The 27,079-nt window shown below is 38.9% G+C and overlaps 1 protein-coding gene across 1 annotated transcript in view; it reads left to right on the forward strand.

Moving 5' to 3' along the window:
* The first annotated feature begins 625 nt into the window (after positions 1-625).
* LOC310632680 (uncharacterized protein) overlaps positions 626-27,079 on the forward strand; it is a 56,740-nt gene continuing 30,286 nt past the window's right edge. The window contains exons 1-14 of the mRNA XM_083350028.1: positions 626-1,008; positions 5,936-5,993; positions 6,807-6,950; positions 8,062-8,208; positions 10,117-10,227; positions 12,715-12,882; positions 13,055-13,240; positions 13,583-13,705; positions 14,247-14,360; positions 15,913-16,234; positions 17,140-17,249; positions 17,581-17,698; positions 18,697-18,788; positions 20,090-20,240. Coding sequence (XP_083206154.1) covers positions 5,949-5,993; positions 6,807-6,950; positions 8,062-8,208; positions 10,117-10,227; positions 12,715-12,882; positions 13,055-13,240; positions 13,583-13,705; positions 14,247-14,360; positions 15,913-16,234; positions 17,140-17,249; positions 17,581-17,698; positions 18,697-18,788; positions 20,090-20,240 — 1,831 coding nt within the window. The 5' untranslated portion in view covers positions 626-1,008; positions 5,936-5,948. The remainder of the gene's footprint in view (positions 1,009-5,935; positions 5,994-6,806; positions 6,951-8,061; positions 8,209-10,116; positions 10,228-12,714; positions 12,883-13,054; positions 13,241-13,582; positions 13,706-14,246; positions 14,361-15,912; positions 16,235-17,139; positions 17,250-17,580; positions 17,699-18,696; positions 18,789-20,089; positions 20,241-27,079) is intronic.

Raw genomic sequence — 27,079 nt, forward strand, 5'->3', positions numbered from 1 at the left:
TCGACGGAATCCCATCCGTCATCATCAGGCTGGTGGCTTCTGCTTCTTTCTTCTGGGAGAAGCATGTGGCTGTTTGTTCCTCTTTTTTAAACTGCCAGAGGGGGTGTGTTCTGTGGGTGGAGGTGTGCTTTGATTGGGTGGGGGATTAAGTGTGTTCTGATTGGGTGGGAGTGTGTTTTGAATGGTGGGTGTGTTCTGATTGGGTGGGGGTGTGTTTTGAGTGGATGGGCTGGTCTCAGCTGCCAGCCTTATATATATATATATATGTGTGTGTAAATTATTCAAATTGCTAATAAAGAATTTTGGGAGGCTGATATGATCATTTCGAACTCTTTATGTTCTCATCAGTCAGTCATACCCTTTATCTGAGATTCGAACCTGAGCTGATTATATATTAGGCATTTGGGGCCTAGCAAGGTAATCTAAATAGTTAACAAGCATTTGACATTTTTCACTGTACATCTTAAGTAGTAATTAAAAACGTTTTAACAAATTATTGCATTCATCAGGGCTTTGTATGTACTTTTATCTATTACTATTAGAAGTCGCTCTTCTGAGATCCCAGCTGGCGATTCCAATTAATATTGGGGAGATCGCATTGTCAACGCTATTTACCCGTCCCCATCACAACCGCCTATTTCTGCGAGCCTCGGCTACCGCCAGGGGGAGCTGGTCCGTAGCAGACGGCAAAGAGCGACGAGTCCCCGGCTCGCTGCCTCTTTGCCGATTGGCTGAGAACTGGCTTTACGTCCTGACGCGAGGAAGGGCCCGACGTTCGTGCGCTGCTGCCGTAGCCGCGACGAAGCCTGCGCTTCGGCGCTCGTCTCGCGCACGGTTCTCGGCACCATGGTCCTGGTCGGTTTAAGGTCTGCCTGGACCGGACCGGGCCGAGGTGGGGCTGGCGTTGCGGCCTCTGAAAAGCAACCTCAGCACTAGGGACGTTCCGTTTCACTTTTCCGGACAGTGCGGTGGGGGGGACCGTGCCCCGGGTTCGCTGCCTCCTGCCAGGTAAGTCGGTCAACCTCCTCCCGTTCCCGTTCCTCCTCCCCCCGCCCCCAGAGTAGAGGGGGAGGGGTCTCTAACGTCCCAACCGGAAGTATTTTCCCTGCGTCAAGCCCCGCCCCCTAAAGCAGGGCTAGGCAACCTCGGCTCTTTTAGGACTCATGGACTTCAACTCCCAGAATTCCTGAGCCAGCCAAGCTGGCTCAGGAATTCTGGGAGTTGAAGTCCATGAGTCCTAAAAGAGCCGAGGTTGCCTACCCCTGCCCTAAAGGACGGCTGGCTTCTCTGCTCGATCCCTGCCCCTAATTAGCACCTGATGTGACAGGACTCCGTTGTGCGACTGTTCGCCCTTGCCGTAAAACGGAGCTTCCTCGAGGTAGGGAAATAAGTTGGTTTCTCCAAGCCATGCCTCTCCGGTGGGAGAGAGGCTGACTTCGGAAAGGACGCGTGGGGAGGTTCGGTTGAATCGGGTGGGACTCGCTGGTAAGCCCCAAGACCAGGGGTTAGGCAACCTCGGCTCTTTTATGACTCGTGGACTTCAACTCCCAGAATTCCTGAGTCAGCTCTGCTGCTGACTCAGGAATTCTGGGAGTTGAAGTCCACGAGTCATAAAAGAGCCGAGGTTGCCCACCCCTGCCCAAGACGCTGTGCAAAAGCCGTGTCGTACTCCGCCTCCTCTGTCCGTAGTAGGCTAAATGAATGAAAAGAAATGGAGCTCCCTTGCAATTTGACCACCGACATGTTTGCTCAAGCCACTGAGCTAAGTAGAGTGCATTGCTTAGCCAGGGTCTTCAAGAGTACTTCCTGGACAAGCCGGATCATCTGTCATACTTAGGTTTGCCAACTATTTTTGTGAGCAGACAGAACATTCCCTGAAAATGGCTTAAGTGTGCATTGTCCGTGAGTCTATGAAACAGCTGGATTAAAAGAAAAAAATCATCTTTATAATAATATGTAAAGTTGGAAGGGACCTTGGAGGTCATCTAGTCCAACCCCCTGCTCAGGCAGGAAACCCTATACCATTTCAGGCAAATGGCTGTCCAGTCTCTTCTTAAAAACCTCCAGTGTTAGAGCATTCACCACTTCTGGAGGCAGGTTGTTCCACTGGTTAATTGTTCTAACTGTCAGGAAGTTTCTCCTTAGTTCTAGGTTGCTTCTCTCCTTGACTAGTTTCCATCCGTTGCTTCTTGTCCTGCTTTCAGTGCTTTGGAGAATAGCTTGGCTCCCTCTTCTTTGTGGTAGCCCCTGAGATATTGGAACACTGCTATCATGTCACCCCTCACCCTTCTCTTCATTAAACTTCTTTGTTAGAGCTTTTTTTTTGAGCCAATAGCTGAAATCTGGCCATGCATTGTTTAATTTGTTTTTATTCTGTTAGAGCGATGCCCCCCAACCTTTTGGGCCCCAGGAGGGACCTGTGGAGAGAAGTTTTTCTGTGGACCTGAGGGGGTGTGGTTTGGCATGCTGCCTGCATCCCATAGATGGGGCTTTGCTTGTTTGTGTGGCCCGGTTTCTGCATGCTGTGGCCTGGTGCCGGACCAGGGACTCTGCCCTAGAGAACTCACAAGGGTTTACAGTTTAAAACATTAAAATCATCATCATCATCATCAGGTCCTGTGCCGAGCACATTAGACAGCAAGTGTTTTCCAGTGGTTTTGATCATTTGCAGTATTCTTGGCCTTGTCCCAAGGGACATTGATATTCTTCCTTAAGTATTTGGCGTCAAGTTTTCTGAGACTGGCGTTGTTTCCCCTTTCCTCCCGGAGGTATTCAATGTAGTGCAATTTTTGGATGCCAGTCTTTAGGCATATATAAGATATGGCCAACAAGGTACATTCGACACTCATTCACAGTTCTTGATAGGTGTTCTAAATCTGATCTTTGTAGTACCTCTTCACTAGCGAGGCCACAATATGAGATGCAGAGGATTCTTCTCAAGCAGCATTGTTAGAAAACATTTAACCATTTCACCATCTTGGTTATACAGTTCTATGTCTCATAAGCATATATTGCAGTTGGTATGATAATACCCTTGAAGAGTTTTATCTTTGCGGTAATACTCATGTGCTGGAAGAAAAATATTCCAGCATCATGAGTGTTTCAAGAATAGATGCATCAGTGTTTCAAAAAACCTTATGTTGGCCTACTGTACTTTTCTTTTTTACAGTAAAGTATTATAATTTCAATATAATATGAAATAATAATTGCCTATGTGTCCTTAGATAGTCACAGTGATGTTACATTCATGCCACTCATGCTGTTTGCCCTTCTCTGTGACATCTGTGAATGATTGATGGTAACTGATTCTACCCTAGCTTTGAAAAAAGAAATTGCTTACTTGGAAACCTTTGGTTAGTTAATTAAATAAGTTATCAGTAAAGCTGCTTATCTCAAAAATGTCAGTTATGCTGGGTGAGATTTTAGATTGTTTTAGTAACATGTGGCACTTATCACTATGATATTCTTATGATTATGATCTTATGATTCTTGATATTTGCAAGTATTTAAACCTTTCCTACTCTAAAGTGTAATGAGCACTATATCTCCAGTGGAGCTTTTAACTTTAAATCATAACTTACTAAATTGTAGAATAAAATAGAAAATATTGGAAGCAGCATTCCATGAGATATAAAAGAGTTGTCTGCAAAATAATAGTATCTTACTGTGTATCTGTACAACTATAATGGGATTTAATAAGCTTCACTCATTAAATAGAGGGCCATTCAGCCATTTTACTGAAAGATTTACTTTCATGTGGTTACATTTAATTTGTACATATACAAACAGAAGTGAGTGTGCCCTTTTTCTTTTTAAGATATTCATTGTGTTAATTTCTCATTTAAGAAACAGGCCTGTATCCAACTGCTAAGGTGAACATTGTTTTCCTTCATGGCCCCTGAGCTTGGATGATTCTTCCAGGGATTGTTTGGGGTGTGGGGGAGATAGTTTGTTGCATGAAAGGAAAACTTAGTCAAGATTCATTAAATGAAAGTAATGCATTTTTTCTGTTATTCAGATCTGAGTGTTTTAATTTGTAAAGTTTCAGTGTTGATTGTTACACCATACCACAGTTTTGTGCTATGAAAAATTAGTATAAAATATGGAGATCACATATTATGCCTCTTCTTTCCATTTAGCAACGTGAAGGGCTCTAGCAGAGATCACTCCCCCCCCCAAACCATGCCTTGTTCTACACAGCTCCTTCATGATATAAAATAACCTTCTCCAGCCTAATGTTCTGCAGATATGTTGAACAACAGCTCATTTCATCCACAGCCCCTGTGGGCAATTTATCTTGTTGATGATGATTGCTGCTGTAGCCCAACTCATTTATTTTATTTTATTTATTTTATTTTAATCCCATTTATATCCCGCCCTTCTCCGAAGACTCAGGGCGGCTTACAATCTAAGCACAAATCAAATGTGCTTAGCAATAGCCTTCATTCTATGTATATGGCTGCTTATTAGGGCTTTCGCCCCCCCCCCAAGCGGCTTTATGCATGTAGTATTTAACAATTACTTTTGACATTTTATACCTAGTAGCTAGGCATTTAATTTCCCTAATTTAATTTAAATTAAAATATGAGAAACAAGCATTTTTTTTCTAACCATTGTGAGGAATAAAAAAAATTCAACTCCAAGGATGTTGGAAAACAAAACAAGTTTTATTAAAGCTTTTGCAAAAGCGGTGGAACTCTTGTAATGGCAAATCCCAGAGTCCACACCTGAAGCAATTTTTGCATAGGTTTTTATACCCTGTCCCGTACATCACACCACATCCTTCCAAAGTGAGTCCAGTTGATAGGCCCACCTGGGCACATACTTTCCCACCGCCTAGCAACCATTACAATTACCAAACCCTCCAATTATTAGATCAAATGCCCTTTTGCTTCTATCTTACCTTCACTCCCTTTTCTGTAACATTCTGCCTTATCTACAAGGTGAACTGTTACCCAAGCTGGATAATTGCAATTATAAAAGATTTATGTCTTCCCTTGTTTTTCTATAAGAATGCCTGCTTTGTATCTAGAAGCTATGTGTGTAACAGAGTTTATGCTTTGGTTAAACCTGGCTGCACTTTGGTTCTTAATTATACTTTAAAATACTAACTCTAAGCAGTTTTTATAAAGAATAAGCCTTATATAAAATGAATTCATAAGCTATATGTTATTCTACAATAGTGTGCACTATTCTAAAAGTATCCTTTAAGTCAGTATATATATTTCTCTATTTCTTCATCTTATTATATGTCCTTTCCCAAATGTATCTTAGATAAGTGCCTCTATATGCCTATTCTTTTAACAGAATTGGAAAATTACAACATGTACATTTCTCATACCATGATCCTAAATATTTTTGGGAACACAGGGCATCTTTGATATTGGGTTTATTATGAAATTAGTTATCAGTTGTACTACTTAGTTTTCAAAAATAATTCTTTTTTAGATTGATATGAATGCTAATTTATTATACTGAATTATGGCAGAAACAATTGTTCAATTTTGTACTGCAACATGTATATTTTTTATGTACCTGCATCTTTTATTCCTCCTTAAAAACAGGTTTACAGTCTTTTAAAGCTTGTCTCATTACTTGATTTTCAAGCTGTGGTGGCTGTATTTTTTTCCCCCAATGCATATTGCATAGTACTGTGAAGAGCAAAATGAGGTTGCTTAGGGCTGCATAATTGATGATAATTGTGGAATATACGTCCTTGGTAAATGTCCCTCCCCCCCTATCATTTTAGCAGTTCTTCTAAAAGTTTTCTGTTTGTTCCACAGTAAAATTTTCTTGTTTAGATTCAGGAATTATTTTTATATAATACTGTTTTTGGTTCTCTTGATTATTAAATTATTATTAAATTATATGGCATTTAGAATTCAGTTTGGACAGAAAATGTTGCTTAAATAAACCAATACTATTGCTTTTGTAGCCATCTTAAAATTATGTGGAGATGGGGCAGTGGAGATGATTCAGTCCCTAAATCTGAAGTAAGTATTTATTTAAAATCCTATGTACTTAAAATCTATTTGATTTTATTAACTCAAAGTTTCTATATCTCAAATGTCTGATGTATGGGAGATTTCTGAGTCCTCCGTGTGGCTATTTATTCATGAGTGAAATGTAAAATAGATAAAGCAGTGGTGACCGTGTGTTTTTAGTTTTAGTTTATTTTATCACTATTATAGATAAGAAATTTCAATTATAGCATTCATTGTAACACCTATCTTTAAGAATTCATGGAATCAACTTCCCTGCGCCCTGTGCGTTCCCACAGAGAGGGTCTCCTCAGGGTGCCACCGATCAGAGAATGTCGATTGGTGGCCCCCAGGGGGAGATCCTTCTCTGTGGGCGCTCCGGAACTATGGAATCAGTTACCGGTAGAGCTCCGGATGGCGCCCGATTTTCGCTCCTTTCGCCGCGATCTGAAGACGTTTTTGTTTGCACAAGCCGGCCTGGCCTGATGGGGGATTGGTGGGGTTTTTATTCTTGTATTTTTATTGTTGTATTTTTGGGGTTTTATAAATGTAGTATATTAATTGTTTTAAAATCGGGCAACTATTTAATCTCCTTTTAATATTTGTAACTTTGTATTTTATTCTTGCCCTGTGAACTGCCCTGAGTCCTTCGGGAGAAGGGCGGTATAGAAATATTAATTAAAAAAAAATAAAAATATTTCTGTATTTAAATCCTGTTTTGGGTTTGTTTTGAATAATGACAAAGTGGGATAGAAATGGTATAAATAATGTATTACAGTCATAAGTACAAGTTTGATACTGCAAAACTATTTTCTTTGTCACTAGGTTCATGGGCCTTCTCAAGTAGCAAGCATGTCTTTGGCAGATTTAACTGAACAGCTGGCTCAAACTAAACAATTGGTAGCACAACTCAAAGAACTTGTCAAAGAAAAAGATGATGACTTAAACAAGAAAGATAAACAATTAAAGGTATTGTTTATGTATGGGGAGAGCTTCCAGTTGTTTTTGAGGCAAACTGCTTTTTCTGAAATACGGTCTAAAGTATTTTAGATTGGTATTTGAAATTGTGATTATAACTAGGTGCAGTTTCCTTCTAATCTATTTTAGGTTTGCATAAGCTGCCACATTTGGTTGTCACTCAAAATGCACAATTTCTTATGTATGAACAGATGCTGTCGATGTGGTTAAAATTAGTAGTAGTTTTAACCATTCAGTCGTATCTGACTCTTGGTGACTATAGGCAAGTGCTCTCCATGCTGCTACCATCAAGGACAGCTTTTATAGTTGTGAGATGTTAATTTGTATATCAGCCTTGGTGGCATCAAGACAGTGAGTTCTTTGCTTGCTCCTTCCTCTCGTTCCACTAACCATTCCTAGCGTCATTGACTTCTCCAATGAATTTGCACACATGACATGGCCAAAGTAAATCAGACGTAATCTTGTAATTTTGGCTTCTAGTGATGTTTTTGGTTTTTTTTTTTTATTGAAAAGTTTTAAAAATGTTTTTGGTTTTATATGATTCAGCACCTCACTGTTGGTTGTTCTGGCTGTTCATAGTATACAAAAATAATTTACGCCAGCACCATAGATCAAAGGTGTCAGTTCTTCTTATCAGCCATTCTTAGTGTCCAGCTCACGCCCATACATCATTATAAGGAAGACTATTGCTCTAAAAAAGCCCGACTTTTGTATTTATATCAGTATCTCTGCTTTTCCAGATCTTATTCATATTAAGCAATGCCTAAGGTTATCCTCCGTTTGATTTCTGGTGTAGAATTGTGATTGTGAACTATTTTTGATCCAAGGAAGAAAAATTCTTGAACTAATTCAATTCACTCTTCGTTGATTTTAAACATCTTGTGTCCCTCTGCAGTTGTTGTCATTATCTTTGTTTTGCTATGGTTAAAATTATCCTCTCTAAATAGGTAGCTATAGTATATGATTTCACCTGTCCTGAAAGTTATTTCAAAGGAATGTATACTTTTATATTTCATCTATTTAGATATTGATATGCATGGTTGTAATTAAAATTATGTCTGCAAATTGTATTTTGTTTTAAAATAATGTATATACTCTACAGGAAGAAAAAGAAGCTTCTGACACCAAGATCTCCAAATTAAAACTTCAGAACAAAGCCAAAGTAGCATCATTAACTTCACAATTAGAAGAACTTAAGAAGCAAATACCAGGAAATGCAGTACAAGATGGAAAATCTAGTCAAAAGAGAGTGAGTTCTATCCTTAAAAATAATTTAGATTACAAGGCAGCTTTCCCTAACAAGTTCTTCTACAGTTGGTGTATTAATCTTGTCCAGCGTGGTTATTAGGAGAAAAGGCCTGTGGAGACTCAGTGGGGGGAGGGAAGGCCTAAGGGGACCCGATGGGGAAAGGAAAAGACCAGCAGGTAGCCAAAGGGAGGGAAACGCAACATGGGGTGTCTTGGAGTGAGGGAGGCCTTGGAATGCCCAGGCAGTTGGGCTTCGGCCTGTGCTAGACCTCTTTGCCTCACCCATCCCTGGTGCACCTCGTGCTCTGTTTAACAACTGATGGATTTGTTTAACAGGGAGAGCAAGGGGGTGGGGGTTCGTTCAGTTAGGCCCTCTCATTTAATGGCTGTCATGACATATGATTGGCTATGTGTAGTTTAACGAAGAGAAGGGTGAGGGGTGACATGATAGCAGTGTTCCAATATCTCAGGGGCTGCCACAAAGAAGAGGGAGTCAAGCTATTCTCCAAAGCACCTGAAAGCAGGACAAGAAGCAACGGATGGAAACTAGTCAAGGAGAGAAGCAACCTAGAACTAAGGAGAAACTTCCTGACAGTTAGAACAACTAACCAGTGGAACAACCTGCCTCCAGAAGTGGTGAATGCTCCAACACTGGAAGTTTTTAAGAAGAGACTAGACAGCCATTTGTCTGAAATGGTATAGGGTTTCCTGCCTGAGCAGGGGGTTGGACTAGATGACCTCCAAGGTCCCTTCCAACTACTACTACTACTACTACTACTTCTTCTTTTTCTTCTTCTTCTTCTTCTTTTATTATTATTGTTGTTGTTGTTGTTGTTGTTGTTATTATTATTATTATTATTATTATTATTATTATTATTATTATTATTATTACAGTCGTATATCCAGGACTACCTGTAGTTAACTGCAACTGAAAGGATAGATTGCTTGTTGAATTGCACGGTGGCAACCTTGTGATTGAAAACTGATCAGGGTTAATTTTATATCTGATTTTCCAGGTGTATTTAGGTGTATGTATACTTCGAATCAGTGCAACACAATTCTAGAAATGTGTTTTAAAAATAAGTGCCACCCTGTTTGTGTGCTCTCCTTTTAAATGAGCTATTTGTAAATCTTACTAAGTTTAGTTTGACATGTGAATATAATATTTTCTTTTGCACCCACCCTCAACTCTCTTACTTCATTGCAACCAGGAGAACAGCGGATGCATTCCAAAACATAGCTACTGAAGTAAGTCTGAAACTAGCACCACTTGCAACTGGCATTAGTTTCAGATCTAATTCAGTAGCTATGTTTTAGAATTAGTTTGTTAGAAATCATTCTGCAGTGGTAAAGGCCCTGTAATAAGATGGCAGCATTTAAGGAATCTGGAATGTGCCTATCTTGTCCAAATCTTTAAAATTCAAGAAAATTTTAAATAAATCTTCCATTTCTTTCTATCTCAAAATACGAGGAGGGATAGAACATTTTATATTTGAATTAGGAGGTTTTATGCTATTACCTTATTCTGCTGCACCAAAAAGAGTCAGAAATCAATGCTTTTTCTTTTCCCTTCTGCCCTTCCCTTTTCCATCTCTTATTTTCCTATTATTTTGTTTCGCATTTTTGTATTTTATATGATACTTTGATAAACTAATAAAATTCTGTTTTAGGGCACAAACAAAAGTATCCTATTTGGAATACTTTTTATTCACACCTCAAATTCTGCTCTGCATTTAAAAAAAATGCCCTAGCCAGGTTAAAATTTAAAAAAGAACTCTGAAGCATGTTTTATTATTTTTTAATTGAAAAAAGTATTTCTGCTATAGTACTGCCTGCCAGAAATGTGACTATTCTAAACCTTTTATTTTTTGTTTTATCTGAAGATAACTTTTTAAATGTATGTTTTCAGAGTGATCAAGATAGTGCTGCTGCAAGTCGTGGAAAAATATTGGTGCTCAGGAAGAAGGTGGAAGAACTAGAAACACTGAATGCCCAAAAAAATGAACAGCTCCAACAAAAGGTAAATTTGTACGAGTTTATTTCTTTATCTTGAGTGTTGGTGCTACTATGTAAAGGATGTATTTTCTGAAATTTGTCTAAAGTTGCTGATCGTAGAGCTGAATCATTCTTGTTTTTTATTGATGAAAAAAGAATGTTACTATAATTTCTCTGTATTTTGACCTAGGTCTCTTGCAACCTATAAAACAGAAAAAGTATGCTTTACATCAGAGGTCCCCAACCTTTTGGGCACCAGTGACCGGTTCTGGAGGGTGCGTGGTTTTGTGTGCTGCCTGCATCCGACAGATGGGGCTTTGCTTGTTTGTGCAGACCAGTTGCTGGCATGCCGCGGCCCGGTACCGGTCCGTGGACCAGGGGTTGGAGACCCGTGCTTTACATTATATATTTCAGGGGACTGGAAGCTAAAACATATAAGGAACGGTTGTTGGAATTGGGTATGTCTAGTCTAATGAAGAGAAGGACGAGGGATGACATGATAGCAGTGTTCCAGTATCTCAGGGGCTGCCACAAAGAAGAGGGAGTCAAGCTATTCTCCAAAGCGCCTGAAAGCAGGACAAGAAGCAACGGATGGAAACTATTCAAGGAGAGAAGCAACCTAGAACTAAGGAGAAACTTCCTGGCAGTTAGAACAATTAACCAGTGGAACAACCTGCCTCCAGAAGCGGTGAATGCTCCAACACTGGAAGATTTTAAGAAGAGACTAGACAGCCATTTGTCTGAAATGGTATAGGGTTTCCTGCCTGAGCAGGGGGTTGGACTAGATGACCTCCAAGGTCCCTTCCAACTTTATTATTATTATAGGTAAATCCCATTCCATCGGAATAATAATGTATAGGATTGAAATATTAAAATATTAGACACTTAGTTATTGTGAAGGAGAATTCTATTTTTAAATTAAATACTTTAATTGGTTATAGAATATCCTTTTCTACTCTGTTGCCTGAAAAACCTGTAAAACCTTTATTTCAGTGACTGCCATTTTGCAGTGTTTGGATGTCACAGACAAAATTTCTGAGTATATCCTGAAGTAATGGACAAATCTGTTACATTCAAAGCTATCTGCATGCGGCAGTTAAATTGATCTTAGTTTTAGGATAACCACAGCAATGTGTCATTTGCATAGTGAAGTCATTACTCATCTGATGTAAATTACACCATTTGTGTCAATTTACATCATTTGCATAATTGATAGAAGTGATATGCTAATAGAACAGACATTCAAAGCCAGATACTCTCCTAGGTAGTAATATGGAGAATGAAATACAGATAGCCCTATTTTAGCATCTAGAACTGGGACCAGGAGCTCTAGTATTAAGCAAAGTGGTCAGTAAGTGGGAATTCATGTGACTCTGCTTTCTTTTGTCCCACTCTCCTACCCTTTGGACTGGCCATGGAGTAATTGACAAATTAGGAATTAATGTTTGTATTTACATTCATTGGAGAGGAAGGGATTACAGACACACAATGCGGACTACACATGAACAGGAATATGGTGGTATTGGCAGTCCTGAACTTGCTTGGGGATGGGAGGCACACGTGTGCTACACATGCAGCCAAATCTTGGAATTCCTTTCTCTCTAGTATCTCCATTCTGGGCTGTGGGGCAGGGAGAAAAAAAAGGGTCAGAAGAGATTGTCTATCGAGATTATTTGGGGTTTTTTCCCCTCCCTTCCCCTGCTTGTGTAAGACGTTTTTCTGTTCTGCAGAGGGTAGTGTTTGGACATGCCAACACTACACATTTCTTTCTATGTGTAATCTCAATTGTCTGCCTGCTTTTTTTTTTGCAATCCATTCTTCTCCATTCTTCTTTCTGGAAGTGGGGAACAAATAGGCAGAGGATAGCAAACAGATATATTACTGACTATAATGGCGATCATGTCAGTGAGGGATGCTACAAAACTAATAAATGTGGCTATTGTTCGTACAGTTGTTTTTCAGTACTGTTGTAACTTCAAATTTGCTGCAAGACAGGCAGTAAGCATGGTCTACCTGTAAGACAAATAAATGGTATCTTCTTAGTAAGAATCAGATACCTTACACAAGTGCCTTTTTTATACGTATGTAGGTCAACCCAACGTTTGGGTGGAAAAAAAAGAGGTTTAATGAGAGAAAATAATAGAATGTAATTTTAGTATGATAGATATCTAATTAATTAAGTATTCTAGGCCATATTTTTAGGGCAAAACAAACCCTCATAGGATGGCTTTACAGTAATGAAATCATTATACCAAAATATGTTAATAAAATCCTGAGATATGTATAATTGAATTATTATAGGTCTGGCTGGAATCCAGGGCACACTTAATGGGAATAAGAATATCTATTGGACATGTTTAAAAGCTGGTGGGGTGGAGGCTGTGAAACTGGTGGTTATTCCTTTCATATCTGTTGATTACTATGAAAAGGCTTGCTTTTAAAGGATGGAAGGGTACAAAAAACTGTTGATGCTAATAAAATATTTCTGATGGAATAGTGGCTTTGCTTGCAGATTGCTGAATTGGATGCTGCACACCAACGGGGTGCTGAACTAGATGCCATGCTTGCTGAGAAGCAAAAGAAACTAGCCGAAAAAGAAGCCTACATAATTGATTTGCAGCTAGCCTGTGGATCAACTAATGATGCCAAAGAAATGCTAATACATAACAATGAATTAAAGGTATAACTAAACTGGGAACATGTATGTGTTGTTCTATTTCCCATCAAGTTGGACAGTTTGATTAACATTCTGAATTGACTGCACTGTTGCTTTCACAATAAACCTGAGAAATAGCTGGGAATACCAATCTCTTGTTTGTCTCGTTATATTTTTCCCCCCATGAACTTCAAAGAAGCAGATTTCCACAAAAGAGGCTTCATTGCAGAGCATGCAAATTCTAGTTCAGAACCTTACCAGGAAAGTTGGGGACAGTGAAGAAAGATGTAGCCTCCTCCGAGAACAAATTGCAAATCTTAAAAGCTTTCAAAATAAAGAGAAGGAGCATTTTCAGGAAAGAGAAGCCATGTATACTCAAAATGTAAGTAGGTCTTCAGTACAAAATAATGTATTTGCCTTACGGTGAGATGGGGGGGGGCCGGCAAATAAATTTAATAATAAATTTACAAAATATACAATTTAAGATTTGCCTGACCGTGGCAATAAGAGTATGTAGATTTTACCCTTTTTCTTAGATATTATCAGGTGTAAAGTGGATGTGATTAATAAATTAGATGGGTGTTACTCAAGAGTTATTTAAGGATCTGTTTCAACCATGCTCCATTTCCACTGAAGTATTATGAATTAGTAAGAACTGAATGTTAATTTATATGATTATGTGTGACTCAGCTTGATGGAAATATTTGGTCTTGTTATTTTTTAGATCCGTATGTTTCAAAATATTATCCAGGAAAAGGAAAAAGAGTTGATGAGACTGGCCCAGAAACATGAACAAGAACTTTTTAAAGTGGCTGCAAAATCTGATGCTAGCGCTGATCTAGAACAGGTAGAGAAAATGTATTTTATTTAGCAGTATTGCGAATGGAATCCCAAGTTGATTTTTGGTATCTTTAATTGTTTGTTTGTTTGTTTTTGTGGTCACATTGCCAATTTAATTTTACAAACGGGTTACATCTGAAAAAAGGTTAAATTTATCTAAAGGTATACATGTTCTTAAATTGAGCTCACCTTGTGACTATAGCCCTGCAGGTTTTTTCAGGGTTAAAAAAAGGTTTGGTTGTGCTTGCTTCTGCTTTTTTTTCCAATTTTGCAGTCTAGGCAAACTTGTATAGTATTTAAAAGACAGCCTAGTAGAAATAATTATATTCAATTATTTCTGACTTCAATAGTTACTGGTTCTAGATTACTTTGCATAGATATTGAGCACATGTCTGATTCCTGTGATGTCCTACAAATATGAGATTTTGTTCCTGTAGAATAAGTGGCAATACAAGAAAACACTTCAGGATGGTGAGTGTTATCATTTCCAGAATGAAGTTGCTATTTTCCATTACTTAGCAATGAATATATGTATGTTTTTGTAATAGTTACTGAAAGCCTTAAAGCAGAAGCTACATGAAAAGGAAGAAGTCATGCTTGGAAGGACACAGGTGATAGTCATGTTGCAACAAGAACTGGATGGCAAGGACCAACAACTGAAAGTAAGAAGTAGAATTACATAGTTAAAAATGTTGTTGTGGGATAAGTTGTGTTATATATATATATGTGTGTGTGTTTGTGTGTAAATGTAAAGTAAAGGTAAAGTAAGAAGTAGATTACATAGTTAAAACTTGTGGGATAAGTTGATACACACACACACATACATACATACATACATACATACATACATACATACATCTTATCCCACAACAACAGTTTTATTTATATATGTATGTATGTATGTAAAGGAGTCCCTGAAGATTTTATTCCACTGGTCGTTGCCTACTATAGGGGGCAGTGCTCATCAAGGTCATTGAGCCAGCGCTGTCTGAAGAAGACATTTAGCCGCGTGGCCAGCATGATGTCACAGAACGCTGTTACCTTCCCTCTGCACCTGTTTGTCTACTCACATTTGCATGCTTTCAAACTGCTTTGTTGGCAGGAGCTGGGATGAGGATGAGAGCTCATCCTGTTGGGTGGTGCTCGAGTCTCAAACCTGGGCTGTCACTTTCCAACCAACAAGCCCCGAGTCTTAACCGCTGAGTCACCGCACTGCCCATTATAAAAAAAATATAGCAGTTGTAAATTAGAATGCAGTTTGTTGCATTGATTAATCACATGTATTTTGTATTCTTATGTTGTACTTTTTATCCACAGTGGGTAAATGTTGAGGTAGTGCTAAAAGAAAAGGAAAACTCACTTGATTTTGATTAAACAAAATGATTAAACCATGACAAGAATAACAAGCATATAGTGATAGTCAGAACCTGAAGAGCTACTACGGGAACCTTAACTTATGAGTTTTTAAATAATTTCCTTTTTTGAACAGCGGTAGTTAACATTCTTACATTGCTAGTTTATGGGTGCAGATCATAAAATGAACTGAACAGTGATGAAAAATATGCAAATGGGGAGCATTTTAGATAATGTTTGTTTTAACTATTTCTTAAACTTCTGATTATTTTTTTTGCTATAATTTGGACACTTATCTCTTCCCATATACTGCTGCTTTAGTAAAACAGAGGCTTACTTTGGTGAGGAAGGAATCTTACCACGGTGCTTACCGTATTGTTCAAAATGACATAGCGTGTTCTTCATCCTGATATTTGCAAACTTTATACAAAACAGTAACAATACATCAAAAAGAAGCAACAATACCCATTTATAATTTTGTGTATCTTACATGTGTTTTGCATATGCTGCTCATTGAGTCTTTCACCTTCCCCTGCAACATTGTAGGAAAGTATTTTTATTTATTCCAATTTGTTTTAGCCACCCATCTTTCAAAGTTAATTGAGCACTGTGCCTATAACCTTTTACAATACAAGGGAGAAATAGATTTCTTTCTCAGGAGCTCAGCATTTCTTATCTTCTACCCGTGAGAATCCTCAACGGAATGAAAGATCTTCCATGGGTTTGGGGAACTCTTTTTTTTCCCCTTTCACAGAGGGTGAGGCAGGACACATCTCTCTGTGCTTGCACATGTTAAGGGAACCATTGTGCATATAATTAAAGAAGCTTGCAGTTTTATTGTCTGAACTTCTTTTAATTCAGGAAATGAAGGAACAACTGAACCGCCTTGAGTCAGAGAAAGACAATCTTCAGTCCAAACTGGATGCAGAAAAGCATATAATGCGAGCCCAGCTGAGAGATATGATGGAGAAGCATGAGAATGAAGTGAGGAAAACCAGAGAGAAGTATAATGTTGATCTTCAGGAGATACAAGAAACACATGAAACAGAGCTTCAGGAAAAAGATCAAACACTGCTTCAGCTACAGAAAAAAATGGATGAATTAATTTCCAGACATGAAAGTAATTTGGATCAAGCCGTTGATTTGGATGCTATTATTAAGCAAAAGTTGGAACATTTAGAAGGTAACATAATGGGAAACAACCCTTAAAACCTCTTGCTTACTACACTGAATAGTTGATCCCGCTTTTTATTAGCATTACAGTTATCTTTTGAGGATGAAAAATTGTGCTGAGAGCCACTGTTGTGGACAGTTTTTACACAGGTTTTTCAGTGCAGTAGCACTAAAGATAAAGTGCAGCTATTTCTTCTCCATCCTGTGTAGAGTAGATGGTTTAGATCTCTTCAAACAAATCTTTCAGTTTCTGAATTTCCTAATGGGCATGATAGTGGAGCAATGATCCCTTTAATGATTAATGTGTTACCTTTAATAGAGAATTAATATTTTACTGTTTATTTTATAAAGTAGACTTTTTTTTCCATAATCCAAAGTTTACTGACAAATTTAATAGTGTGATCTTGGGGGAGACCTCTTGGGGCTACCAAAGCGGAGTTTTGGCAGTGCATATAGCTTATGGTGGAATGTAGTCTGGATTTCCAGGAGGAAGGAGCAGAGAGTCAGTGGAGCTTGGAAAGTTTGTTTAGCACAGGGGTAGGCAACCTTGGCTCTTTTATGACTCGTGGACTTCAACTCACAGAATTCCTGAGCCAGCTGGCTCAGGAATTCTGGGAATTGAAGTCCACGAGTCATAAAAGAGCCAAGGTTGCCTACCCCTGGTTTAGCAGGAAGAGGTTTAAATGGCTCCTCCCTAGCTGTCCCCAGAGTATGTTCATAGTTATGTGAATAGTTTAATATGGCAAGATTTTGTTCCTAAGTAACAATAAAAAACTAGTATTTCACATTTGGGCAAGTCTTAAAAAATTCTCTCCTAAGCACATGTCACTCCTATGCAAACAGACCAAGTAATATGTTATATTAATAGTGTTGCTGTAATTCTGAATAATGATAGAGATGCCTGTTTGTTTTAAGTACAAGTAAAGCTGAAAACAGAAGAGGCTAGCAAATCAGAAGCTAAATTCCTTAAGATGAAAGCATGGTCCAAGTCCAGAATCAGGCAACTTGAAGATGAACTTAAAAATGTATGTTGAATGTTTATATATAATTTAATTTTACTTGCCTGCTTTAGTGATGTAGATGCCAAAGTTCTGTTTAAATGATAATACCGTATATAAAGTGTTTTTCTTGATTAAAAGTTGCTTCTTCAAAAAATACTATAGTTGAAAAGTTGAGTAGTAAAAATAATAATTTAACTATGGAACTGATAGTATAATTTTGCTGCAACTTAAGGGAACCGTTTATATTATCTCCAAAATTACATAAATGTATCAGAGATGTTACCAGATTTAGCCTCAATTTCTTTTCTTTTTTTACATATATTCTTAATTGCCAGAAATTGATATTTTATTCTAGGTTACACCAATGAATAGCAGCATAACTGCCTTACAAGATCAGATTTCTGAATTAAAGAATGAAAAAGAAGAGCTGCAGTCAACACTGCACAAATATTTGGAACATAAAACTCAAAATGGTAAATAATGATAAACTGTTACTGTCATTTTGAAAGATATCTACGTTAAAATGATGTAAGAAAAAAATGGTTATAGTCTCTGTTTAATTGTTCATTTTTCTATTTATGAATTGCAAAGTATAATGAGTAAAATTTGTAGATAAAATTGACGCAGAAATCTTTATTGCAACAACAAAAATAACCACCTTTTTCTGAGTCCTACATTTCCACATTTGATCCTGCCTTTAAGCTCAAAAAAGCACTTGAGCTTTTGCATATGATTTGCCTTAGTGAGTAGTTTGCCTGGAATGCAAATAAATAACATAAATATATATCATGCTATGGCATCTGACATAAGTTACCTGAGGGAGAATATCATTATATTACAAATTCCTATTTTGCCCTTAGCAAATAATTTAAAATCAGCAATAAACCTAATTAAAAAGAAAACAATAGAGGTTTTTTTTTAAATAGCCAGGGCAGTTAATCATTGATTGTGTGCTTAACTTATTCTCCCTCATTCTTACATTAGCTATAGTTGGTCCTGATGCTCATTTGTTCCAAGAAGGGATATATAGGATCTATCAAAATACTCTCCATTTTTCTTTGCGGTCTCACGAGTAGAGAGATACGGATGATATTTTAGCTTGTGCTTCCATGTTTCTGTACTTATAGTTTGAACTTAGACCTGTGCATAATGTCTTAGATTCAAAAAGTGTTCAGCTTGAAAACACCTATTTCAAGATGCATTGTCCTTACTAATAGTGTTCTGAAGCTGTACCAACTATTCCGGAAATAATTTGAGCTTGAAATAACACTTCCAGAATGGTTATAACAACATTGACCCATTCTCAAAGATATTGGAATACCGGTAGTTCTTTTTGACTCAAAGGGAGATTTTTTTAAGCTCAAAAAGTTTTTAATGTAAATGTCTTCTTATACACCGAAAATTTGAACTTAACATTTTCTTGCCTTGACGTATTACAAGAATAGAATAATGTAAACAATTTCCATTACAGAAGCACTTTTGGCTAAACTGGAAGTCTATGAAGAACAGCAGCGAAAGCTTCAGGCAGATCTTGAACAAGTTACAAAGAGGGCAGCTTCACAGGTCTACCTTGTTGGGAATATCTTTAACATTAGTATTAATTATTAATTAATATATTGAATGTCTTTATGTAGTTAAATAACAATGAAGAAATTGAAAGCAGTTTAAATTTGCTATAATAGGAATATTTGTGATAAATTGTGAATCACTGCTGCCTGTAGACATAATATTCTATACTAGGGGTAGGCAACCTTGGCTCTTTTATGACTCGTGGACTTCAACTGGCTGGCTCATGAATTCTGGGAGTTGAAGTCCACGAGTCATAAAAGAGCCAAGGTTGCCTACCCCGTTCTATACCATTCTGCAAATATTTGAACCCTTTGAAAAAAGGGTTCTCAAAAAGTGGCTTCATGACACTTGTTTTCAGAAAATGGTTTTGTTTGTTTTTTGAATCTTTCTTGATCGTTTATCTGGTTTGCTTTTGGTTTTTCCTCTGGCTGAACAAGCTTGTTTCCAAGATCTGCCAGTTCCCTAAAGAAAGGATTTTGTATTAAAACAGCAAAGCTTTAACAATAGGAAACCAAACAAAGACACAAAAAGGATACAAAAGACCTCTTTCTCCAGGGATGAGGAGAACAAATTTACAGTAATATGTTTCAGGATAACATATTATCTTCTTCTTAAATTGGGTATACTTTGGTTTGCTAGTGCTCTAAATATAAGTGAGATATGTATTACTGTATATATATGGAATATTATGCAACTTCCTAAGGATTTTGTTGAACTGTAAAAAAGCATATCCATAGAGTTCTAGGGTCAGGATTAGTTGTCCTATAATGAAAAGTTACTTTTGGGGCACTTTAGAGAAAGTGAAAGCATTATAAATGTTTATACAGAAAGCATTATAAATGTTTATACAGTTATGCGTGTGTAGAGAAACTGGATTGGCAGTAAAACAAATTCCTGCGTCACAAAACTAGAATTCAGAAGTACTGAATGAAACTAAACGATAAGGAGATTCAGAGTAGTTAAAAAGAACTTTACTCCATATTTGTCCAATAAAATAATCAACCATGGCACTAAAAAGACACATTTGTATAGAATATGGATAATAATGGTTGCTAATTATTTCAATAATACATTATTGTGATGTCTCAAGCAGTATGTTTCCCAGTGCCACAAGGCTAGAAAAGGTCCTTCTTGCACTGAGGTTCTGCTTCTGTACTGAACATTGGCTTCTAAGTCAGCGTTAGAACAAAATAAGTTTTAATCCGATCCACAAGTTACTGTTTGCCCAGTTATTCTGTTTATTGGTTTTATTGAACTGATTAATTATTCTCATGTCCTAACTTAACTTGGTTCAGGCTAGTGAATCAGGCAGTGCGGATGAATTACAGAGTCCGCTTTTGGAATGGCAAGAAGCTGTATCTGAATCTGAGGATCTGCACCATGAAATCAGAGAGGAGAAATCTGCTATGGCTCTAAGAATGGCACAGATTGAGGAGGAGAGAGAAGGTGAGTTATATTGCTTGAAATGTTACTACATCACTTGGATGGATTGTCAAATATTGAAAGCTCAGTGGCAGTTTTTAGTCAATGTATAGTATGTGTAAATGTATAAAAATATATGCATGCGTATGTGTTTGATTTACTGTAGCAATCTAGTGAAAATCATTTAGTGAGACATTTTAGCAGCATCTATCTTCCTTTGCCTAGTTTATCTTGCAACCTGATTTAAAGAGTTACAATTACCTGTAATTACTACATATACTGTAGCACGTGGAACAGAACTATTTGATAAACCTGCATCAATATAAGAATGCTAAATACCATACAAATTGAAAAGATTTAAATGCAAAGAATTTTTGTACTGTCTTTTTGGGACAGCTGAACTCATAAGACGTCCTTGGCATTGTGCAGATAAAGTACAGTAGTGGCCAAAATATGTGGAAACCTTTTGGGAAAAGTGTATGATAGAAATGCCACCTTTGATTAAGTTTTCACCAATTTTTCTTCTAATTTCTTTGTAACGGTAGCCTTGTTCACTTAATAATACTGTTTTACACCACTTTCTGGGCAACCAGTCAACTTTTTGCACCATTACTTTAATTTTATTACGTTTTACAAGCTCACTAAATGAAAGAACACAAAAAACCCAACCAACTTGATAGCAATCACATAACACACTGATAAATGTCCTCCTCTCAGCTTCAATACATGACATCAGTAACTGAATCCTACAGTGATCCAATTGGCTCATTGCCAAAACAAGATGACACCTGATTGGCTCTCTAAACACTCATGCTCAATGGCTACAATCAGGTGAAGGAAAGCTACCTGATATCAATCTGAGCAGATTGTGCTTCCTTTTTCTGGTTATTTGACTATAACATTTCATAGAATACAGTACAGATAATTAAACAAACTTTGTTGCATGACATTCTTGATTATATTTCCATTGATATATAATTTTATGGTACTACTCCAAAAAGTAAGTGGTGTTGTTAGCCATCAAACCTCAAAAATACACTTTTCCCAAAAGGTTTCCACAATTTTGGCCACTACTGTATAATAAACACTAAAATAACAATAGTTTTAATCTAATACTATGTTCTGTTTTATTCTTGTGTGCTAGGAACACAAAAAGGATTTTTCTTTCAATTTTCTTTCTTTAATGTGCTTTGTACTTTCTGCACACATTGATTAAACATTTGAATTATTTAAGGTACCTTTGAAGGCTTTATGTAGGCAGCTGATTTATCACTCAAAGGTGCTCAGAATTTACAGAATTTAATTTTGTTGGAATATTGCTTTGTTTGCATATATTAAAATTATTTTAGGCCACACTGAACAAACATTGGTATTGTGACAGAGATGTCCATCAACATTTGTATTTTTTTCTAAAATCTCCCATTATTTACATATGTTAATTCAGCAAGTTAACTCGTTTTACATGAGTTGATCAATATGGCATGTTACTTTGCTATAGGTTAGTTTTTTTAAAAAAATGGATTAATATTTAAAGTGACTCCACAGTACTAATATAAACAAAAATGGTTGTTACCACATGTTGAACACCCTTTCTTAACTATTGACAGACCTGTGGAATACTTCAGTTTCAATTCCGAAAAAGTGCTTCAGTATGCCCAGAGGGGCAGATATAACATTTGTCTGCTTCTCTTTAAAGTCTGTGAAGGGCAACCAGGAAACACTAGGAAATGACACAGCTACTATAAAGGGTAACAGACGAGTACAATGTTTGTTTGACTGCCCGCTGTAAATATCTCTAGACTCAAACCTGAAGGGTTGTACAGCCCTAAATCCCATTCGTTGTGTACTTGCTTTCTTTCCCATTAAATAGAACTGAAGTCTTGGCATTCTGTCAATAGGAGAAGGAAATAGATAAAAAATAAACCCTCAAATGGATACGGTGTTTTGTAGGCTGGCAAATTACATGCCATGCATTCGGTGGTGCTAGCTAGCCTTCACAAATGCGCTTGTACGTTGGCCACATCAGTTTAAAGGCAGACGAGAGAGCACATTTTAAAGTTGTGTTTATATTGCATTAATATGACGAATTATTTATCTTCCTATGTGTTTGGCTGTTAAGTTAATTTTGCATTTTCTATTGGGTTAAGCATGACTTTTCTGTTTTGTTCCCCACCGTCATCCCCATGTGGTTAAACCTGATGAGCGCTTGGTGTCCCTTCCCCCTCCACTCCTAACCTCCACTGCGATTTGGTCAGCCACTGAGAACATAGTTTCCCATCAGTTTTGTGCATGCAGGATTCTGCCACCACAACAGCCTATCGCAGGGGTAGGCAACCTCGGCTCTTTTATGACTCGTGGACTTCAACTCCCAGAATTCCTGAGCCAGCTATGCTGGCTCAGGAATTCTGGGAGTTGAAGTCCACGAGTCATAAAAGAGCCGAGGTTGCCGACCCCTGGCCTATCGCATACTGCTGGTAGTTTTCCTCTGTAGTGCATTTTGGGGGAAATTTTCAGTAGTGTGCTATACTAGTTGTTTGTGGTGCTGTTTTTTTTATTAGCATAAGTTACAAAAGCTGTTTTTTTTTAACATGCTTTCTTTCCCTTTGCAATGCCTCTGCCTCACTTATGTTAACACAATCACCTCATGTTTGTACTAATAGCTGGCTCCATATTTATCTTGAGAAGCCACGATTTATAATAAATCATAGTTTTAATATCAAAGAACGCCCTTATGCTTTCTTTACAGATTCTTTTTTTTCCCCTTTTTTCTTTTTCTTTTTTTACTTTTCTTTAAAATGAGTTACTGAATCGATGGCCATTTGGGGAAGAAGGAACCGAAACCTTTTTTTAAACCATATTCAAGTTTTTGAACTGTTTTGAATCTCTAGCTTATTTTTGACTTTGTGCTGTAGCACTTAATTCTTATCTTATCCAACGTTTGTAACAGCATGTCACCATTAGATGTAAATTATGATATTCAATTTTTTATCTGTCACTCATCTACCGTATTTTCCGGCGTATAAGACGACCCGGCGTATAAGACGACCCCCCCAACTTTTGAGATGATTTTCAAGATTTTTCGTCTTATACACGAGAAAATCAGCGAGCCCGGGAAGGCACGCCCTCCCCTCTCACTGTGGAGGAAGCAGGGCAGGCTGGCGTCTGGCGGGAGCCGGCAGGGCAGTCCTGCGCACGCGCGCGCTCCCCAACTGTTAAGAAGCACTCCTTAGCAGCTGGGGAGTGCGCGCGTGTGTGCAGGACTGGATGCTGCCTCAAGAGGGAAGAGCGTCGGGCAGGAGCCGGCAGGGCAGTCCTGCACACGCGCAGCCGGGGTGGATGGGAAGCGCAATATAAAAGAGCAAGCAGCCACACTGGCAACCTCTTCTCTCTTTTGCTGTTTCTCCGGCCGAGGTGGCCGCTAATCAAGAAGGGAGCCTGATTCGGTGCTGGGCACGCCTGCCTGCTTTCCTCTACCTGAGCTTGCTTCTGCAACAAAGGCCCAGCAGCCGGCAGTAGAGAGCGCCGCGCCGCGGGGCTCGCCTAAGCCGGCGTCCACTTCCAGAGACAGCCAACGCCGCTTCCTTAGTTGGGGAGGAAGGTAGCAGAAGCGGAGCCAGCAAGCTCCCTGACGTGCCTCCGGAGAGTAGGCAGGTGGCGGCGCCCAGTGACCCGTCCTTCTGCCAACCGAGACCGCCCCTCATTTCCCTCTGACGGCTGTTGAAGTAGCAGAAAGCAGCAGCCCAGCCAAAGCAGCCACTCTCCCGGGGCGACTCCCTCTTTCTCTCTCACACACACACACATGTCTTTCCCTCCCTCGAGGTTCTTGTGCGCAATCCCGCTCAAAAGTACCGCAACAGTCTCAACTTCGCGGTTTCCGCCGCGACGCAGGTGGGGGTGGACGCGACACCGAGGTGCCATTTAAGAAAAGGAAAAAAAAAGCCTAAGAGGGCAGCAGAGGCGAGTGGCCGGGTGCGAAGGAAGATGTTCCCGAAGAGCTAAGGTCATAAAAGGGGATTTGAGAGGTCTTCCCTCTATCCCCCACCTTTCCTTTCTCGCCCTCCATCCTCCCTCCCCACCGCCCCGCGTGCTTCAAACTGGGCTGAGCAGGGAGCGGCGGCGGCGACGGCAGCGGCCGTTGCCTTGCAAACATTGACAGACAGCGCCTGCCATGCTTCTGTGCAACAGCCAGCTCCCTTCTCCTCCTCCTCCTCCTCCTCCTCCTCATTCTGTTGCTGTGCTGCATTGGGAATAGCCGCGTTGCCACTGAATGGAGAGCCTGAGGCAAAGAGGAGCCCAGACCGAGCGCTGACAAGAGGCTTTGCTGCTGTTGTCTGAGGCAAAACAAAACAAGGAGGGGTGTTGGTTAGCGAGGCATGAGAGAGCGAGCGAGCAAGCGAGCGCGGGAGAGAGAGAGAGTGTCAGACTACAGAAGGAGCGGAGCTCGCTTGCTTCTCTCTTTCCACCTGCCCGGATGGCTGGATGGATCAAGAGCTGAGCCCGGCTGGCGAACAAACTTGCAAAGGCCGTCAGATGCCTTTGGGAGACGCCGCCGTTTTCGCTGGATGCCGGGACACCATTTCCGCCCGCGCCGCTTTGCACAAGGGGTGGGAGGAGGACGCCGAAGGCGATTGTTGGCGCGGCCGGGGAGCGCGCGCGTGCGCAGGACTGCCCTGCCGGCTCCCGCCAGACGCCAGCCTGCTTTTCCGGCGTATAAGACGACCCCCCAACTTTTGAAATGATTTTCATGGGTTAAAAAGTCGTCTTATACACCGGAAAATACGGTAAATACATTTTTCATCTGAAAATTGGAAAGATGAAAATATTCATAAATTGGGAAAGTACATTGTTTCTAAGTACTACAATTTAGGTAATAATGCCACTCAACTTTTCTTTAGTTTCTGCTATTTGATTCTAATTATTCTAATTATTATATTAGATATGGCATGAAGTGTTTATTGGTACAAAATCACTGAAGTAAACAAATATGTTGTTATGAGATTGGATCCAAAGTTGCATATGCTAAGAGTATTGTAAACTGGATGATTCTATAAACAGATGTAGGATTATTTTAGCTAATTTTCCATTTACATTCAAAAGCCTTTGTTTGGATTATTGAAAAACTTCCTACCAGAATCTGTGTAACTCAGTCTACTCCACCAGTGGGCAGCGATACTAATACATAACATCTATTATTTGTTAGCTGGTGTTCCCTGTGGAAAGAACCAGCTGATGGAACCAGAGTAGTATATATCAGTGGATACAACCATAGCATTATGCACTAGCATGCTATTGAATTGATACTAATACATATTTGAGTGACATATCAGTGATCATAACTGTAACTGTGAGAGGCATCTTGGAGTCCTAGTGGACAATCACTTAAATATGAGTCAGAAGTGCTCAAAAAAAAAAGCTAGTGCTAGGCTGCATTAACAGAGGGATAGAATCAAGATCATGTGAATGTTAATACCGCTTTATAATGCCTTGGTAAGGCCACACTTTGAATACTGCATCCAGTTTTGGTCACCACGATGTAAAAAAGATGTCAAGACTCTAGAAAGAGTACAGAGAAGAGCAACAAAGATGATTGGGGGACTGCAGGCTAAAACATAGGGAACGGTTGCTGGAATTGGGTATGTCTAGTTTAATGAAGAGAAGGACTAGGGGTGACATAGCAGTGTTCCAATATCTCAGGGGCTGCCACAAAGAAGAGGGAGTCAAGCTGTTCTCCAAAGCACCTGAAGGCAGGACAAGAAGCAATAAGTGGAAACTAGTCAAGGAGAGAAGCAACCTAGAACTAAGGAGAAACTTCCTGACAGTTAGAACAATTAACCAGTGGAACAACCTGCCTCCAGAAGCTGTGAATGCTCCAACACTGGAAGTTTTTAAGAAGAGACTAGACAGCCATTTGTCTGAAATGGTATAGGGTTTCCTGCCTGAGCAGGGGGTTGGACTGGATGACCTCCAAGGTCCCTTCCAACTTTACTATTATGAAACTATGAAACTATCATAAGATTTCACTTAACACTTGAAGAGGACGAAAATACTTCCATCTCTTTAGAATTATATATCTTGCTGCCTACTCCATAATCTGTACCATTTCAAGATAGTGGCCATAACCGTGTGATTTAAGCATCTGTTTACACGCATGGGGTTATCTAAAAAAGGGATAAAACTTTCATCATGTGGTTGTGCCCAGGGAGAGCCGGGGCTACAGGAAAAAAAGAGAAAACAGCACTATGTGAATTGAGTTACCTTTAAATTTCTGTGGCCACAGTGCTGAGTATTAAATATTACATTCCAATAAATTTATTATTATTTTTCCTGATATTTTTTGTGTTATTGGTGTGCCTGATTTTATCATAGAATTGTAGACTGCTAGGGTCGGAAGAGACTTATATGGCGTGGTCCAAGCCAAGGGCAAGAATCCTTATATCATCCCAGAAAAAATGGCTTCCTTGCAAACCTCCAGCAATGAAAGACCCACATAATCTGTTCTGTTGTTGCTTCACAGTTTTCATGGTCGGGAAATTTCTCCTTAGTTTGAGTTTGAATCTCTCTCTGGCATTTCCTAGGTACTCCTGGAGATCTCTTAAGATTATAATCAGTGATTTTGAGATCACATCTGCCATTCTTATTTAAGTACCCTAAGAAATAACCCATGCAATTCCACATACTTATTTCAAAGCAGCTAGGTATTTTCTTACCCAGCTCCTTACTTATTTTGATCTCTCCCCCCCTCCCCCCCAGGTATCTTCTTTTTCAGTTCATTCAGAACTTTAGGCTTGTTGAGCCCATCCTTACATATTTAGGTTGTTCCCTTATATTTATATATAGCTTTTAGCTTATCAGAGCACTCTTCA

Source organism: Vipera ursinii, assembly GCF_947247035.1.
Source record: "Vipera ursinii genome assembly, chromosome: 1".
Classification (NCBI taxonomy): domain Eukaryota; kingdom Metazoa; phylum Chordata; class Lepidosauria; order Squamata; family Viperidae; genus Vipera; species Vipera ursinii.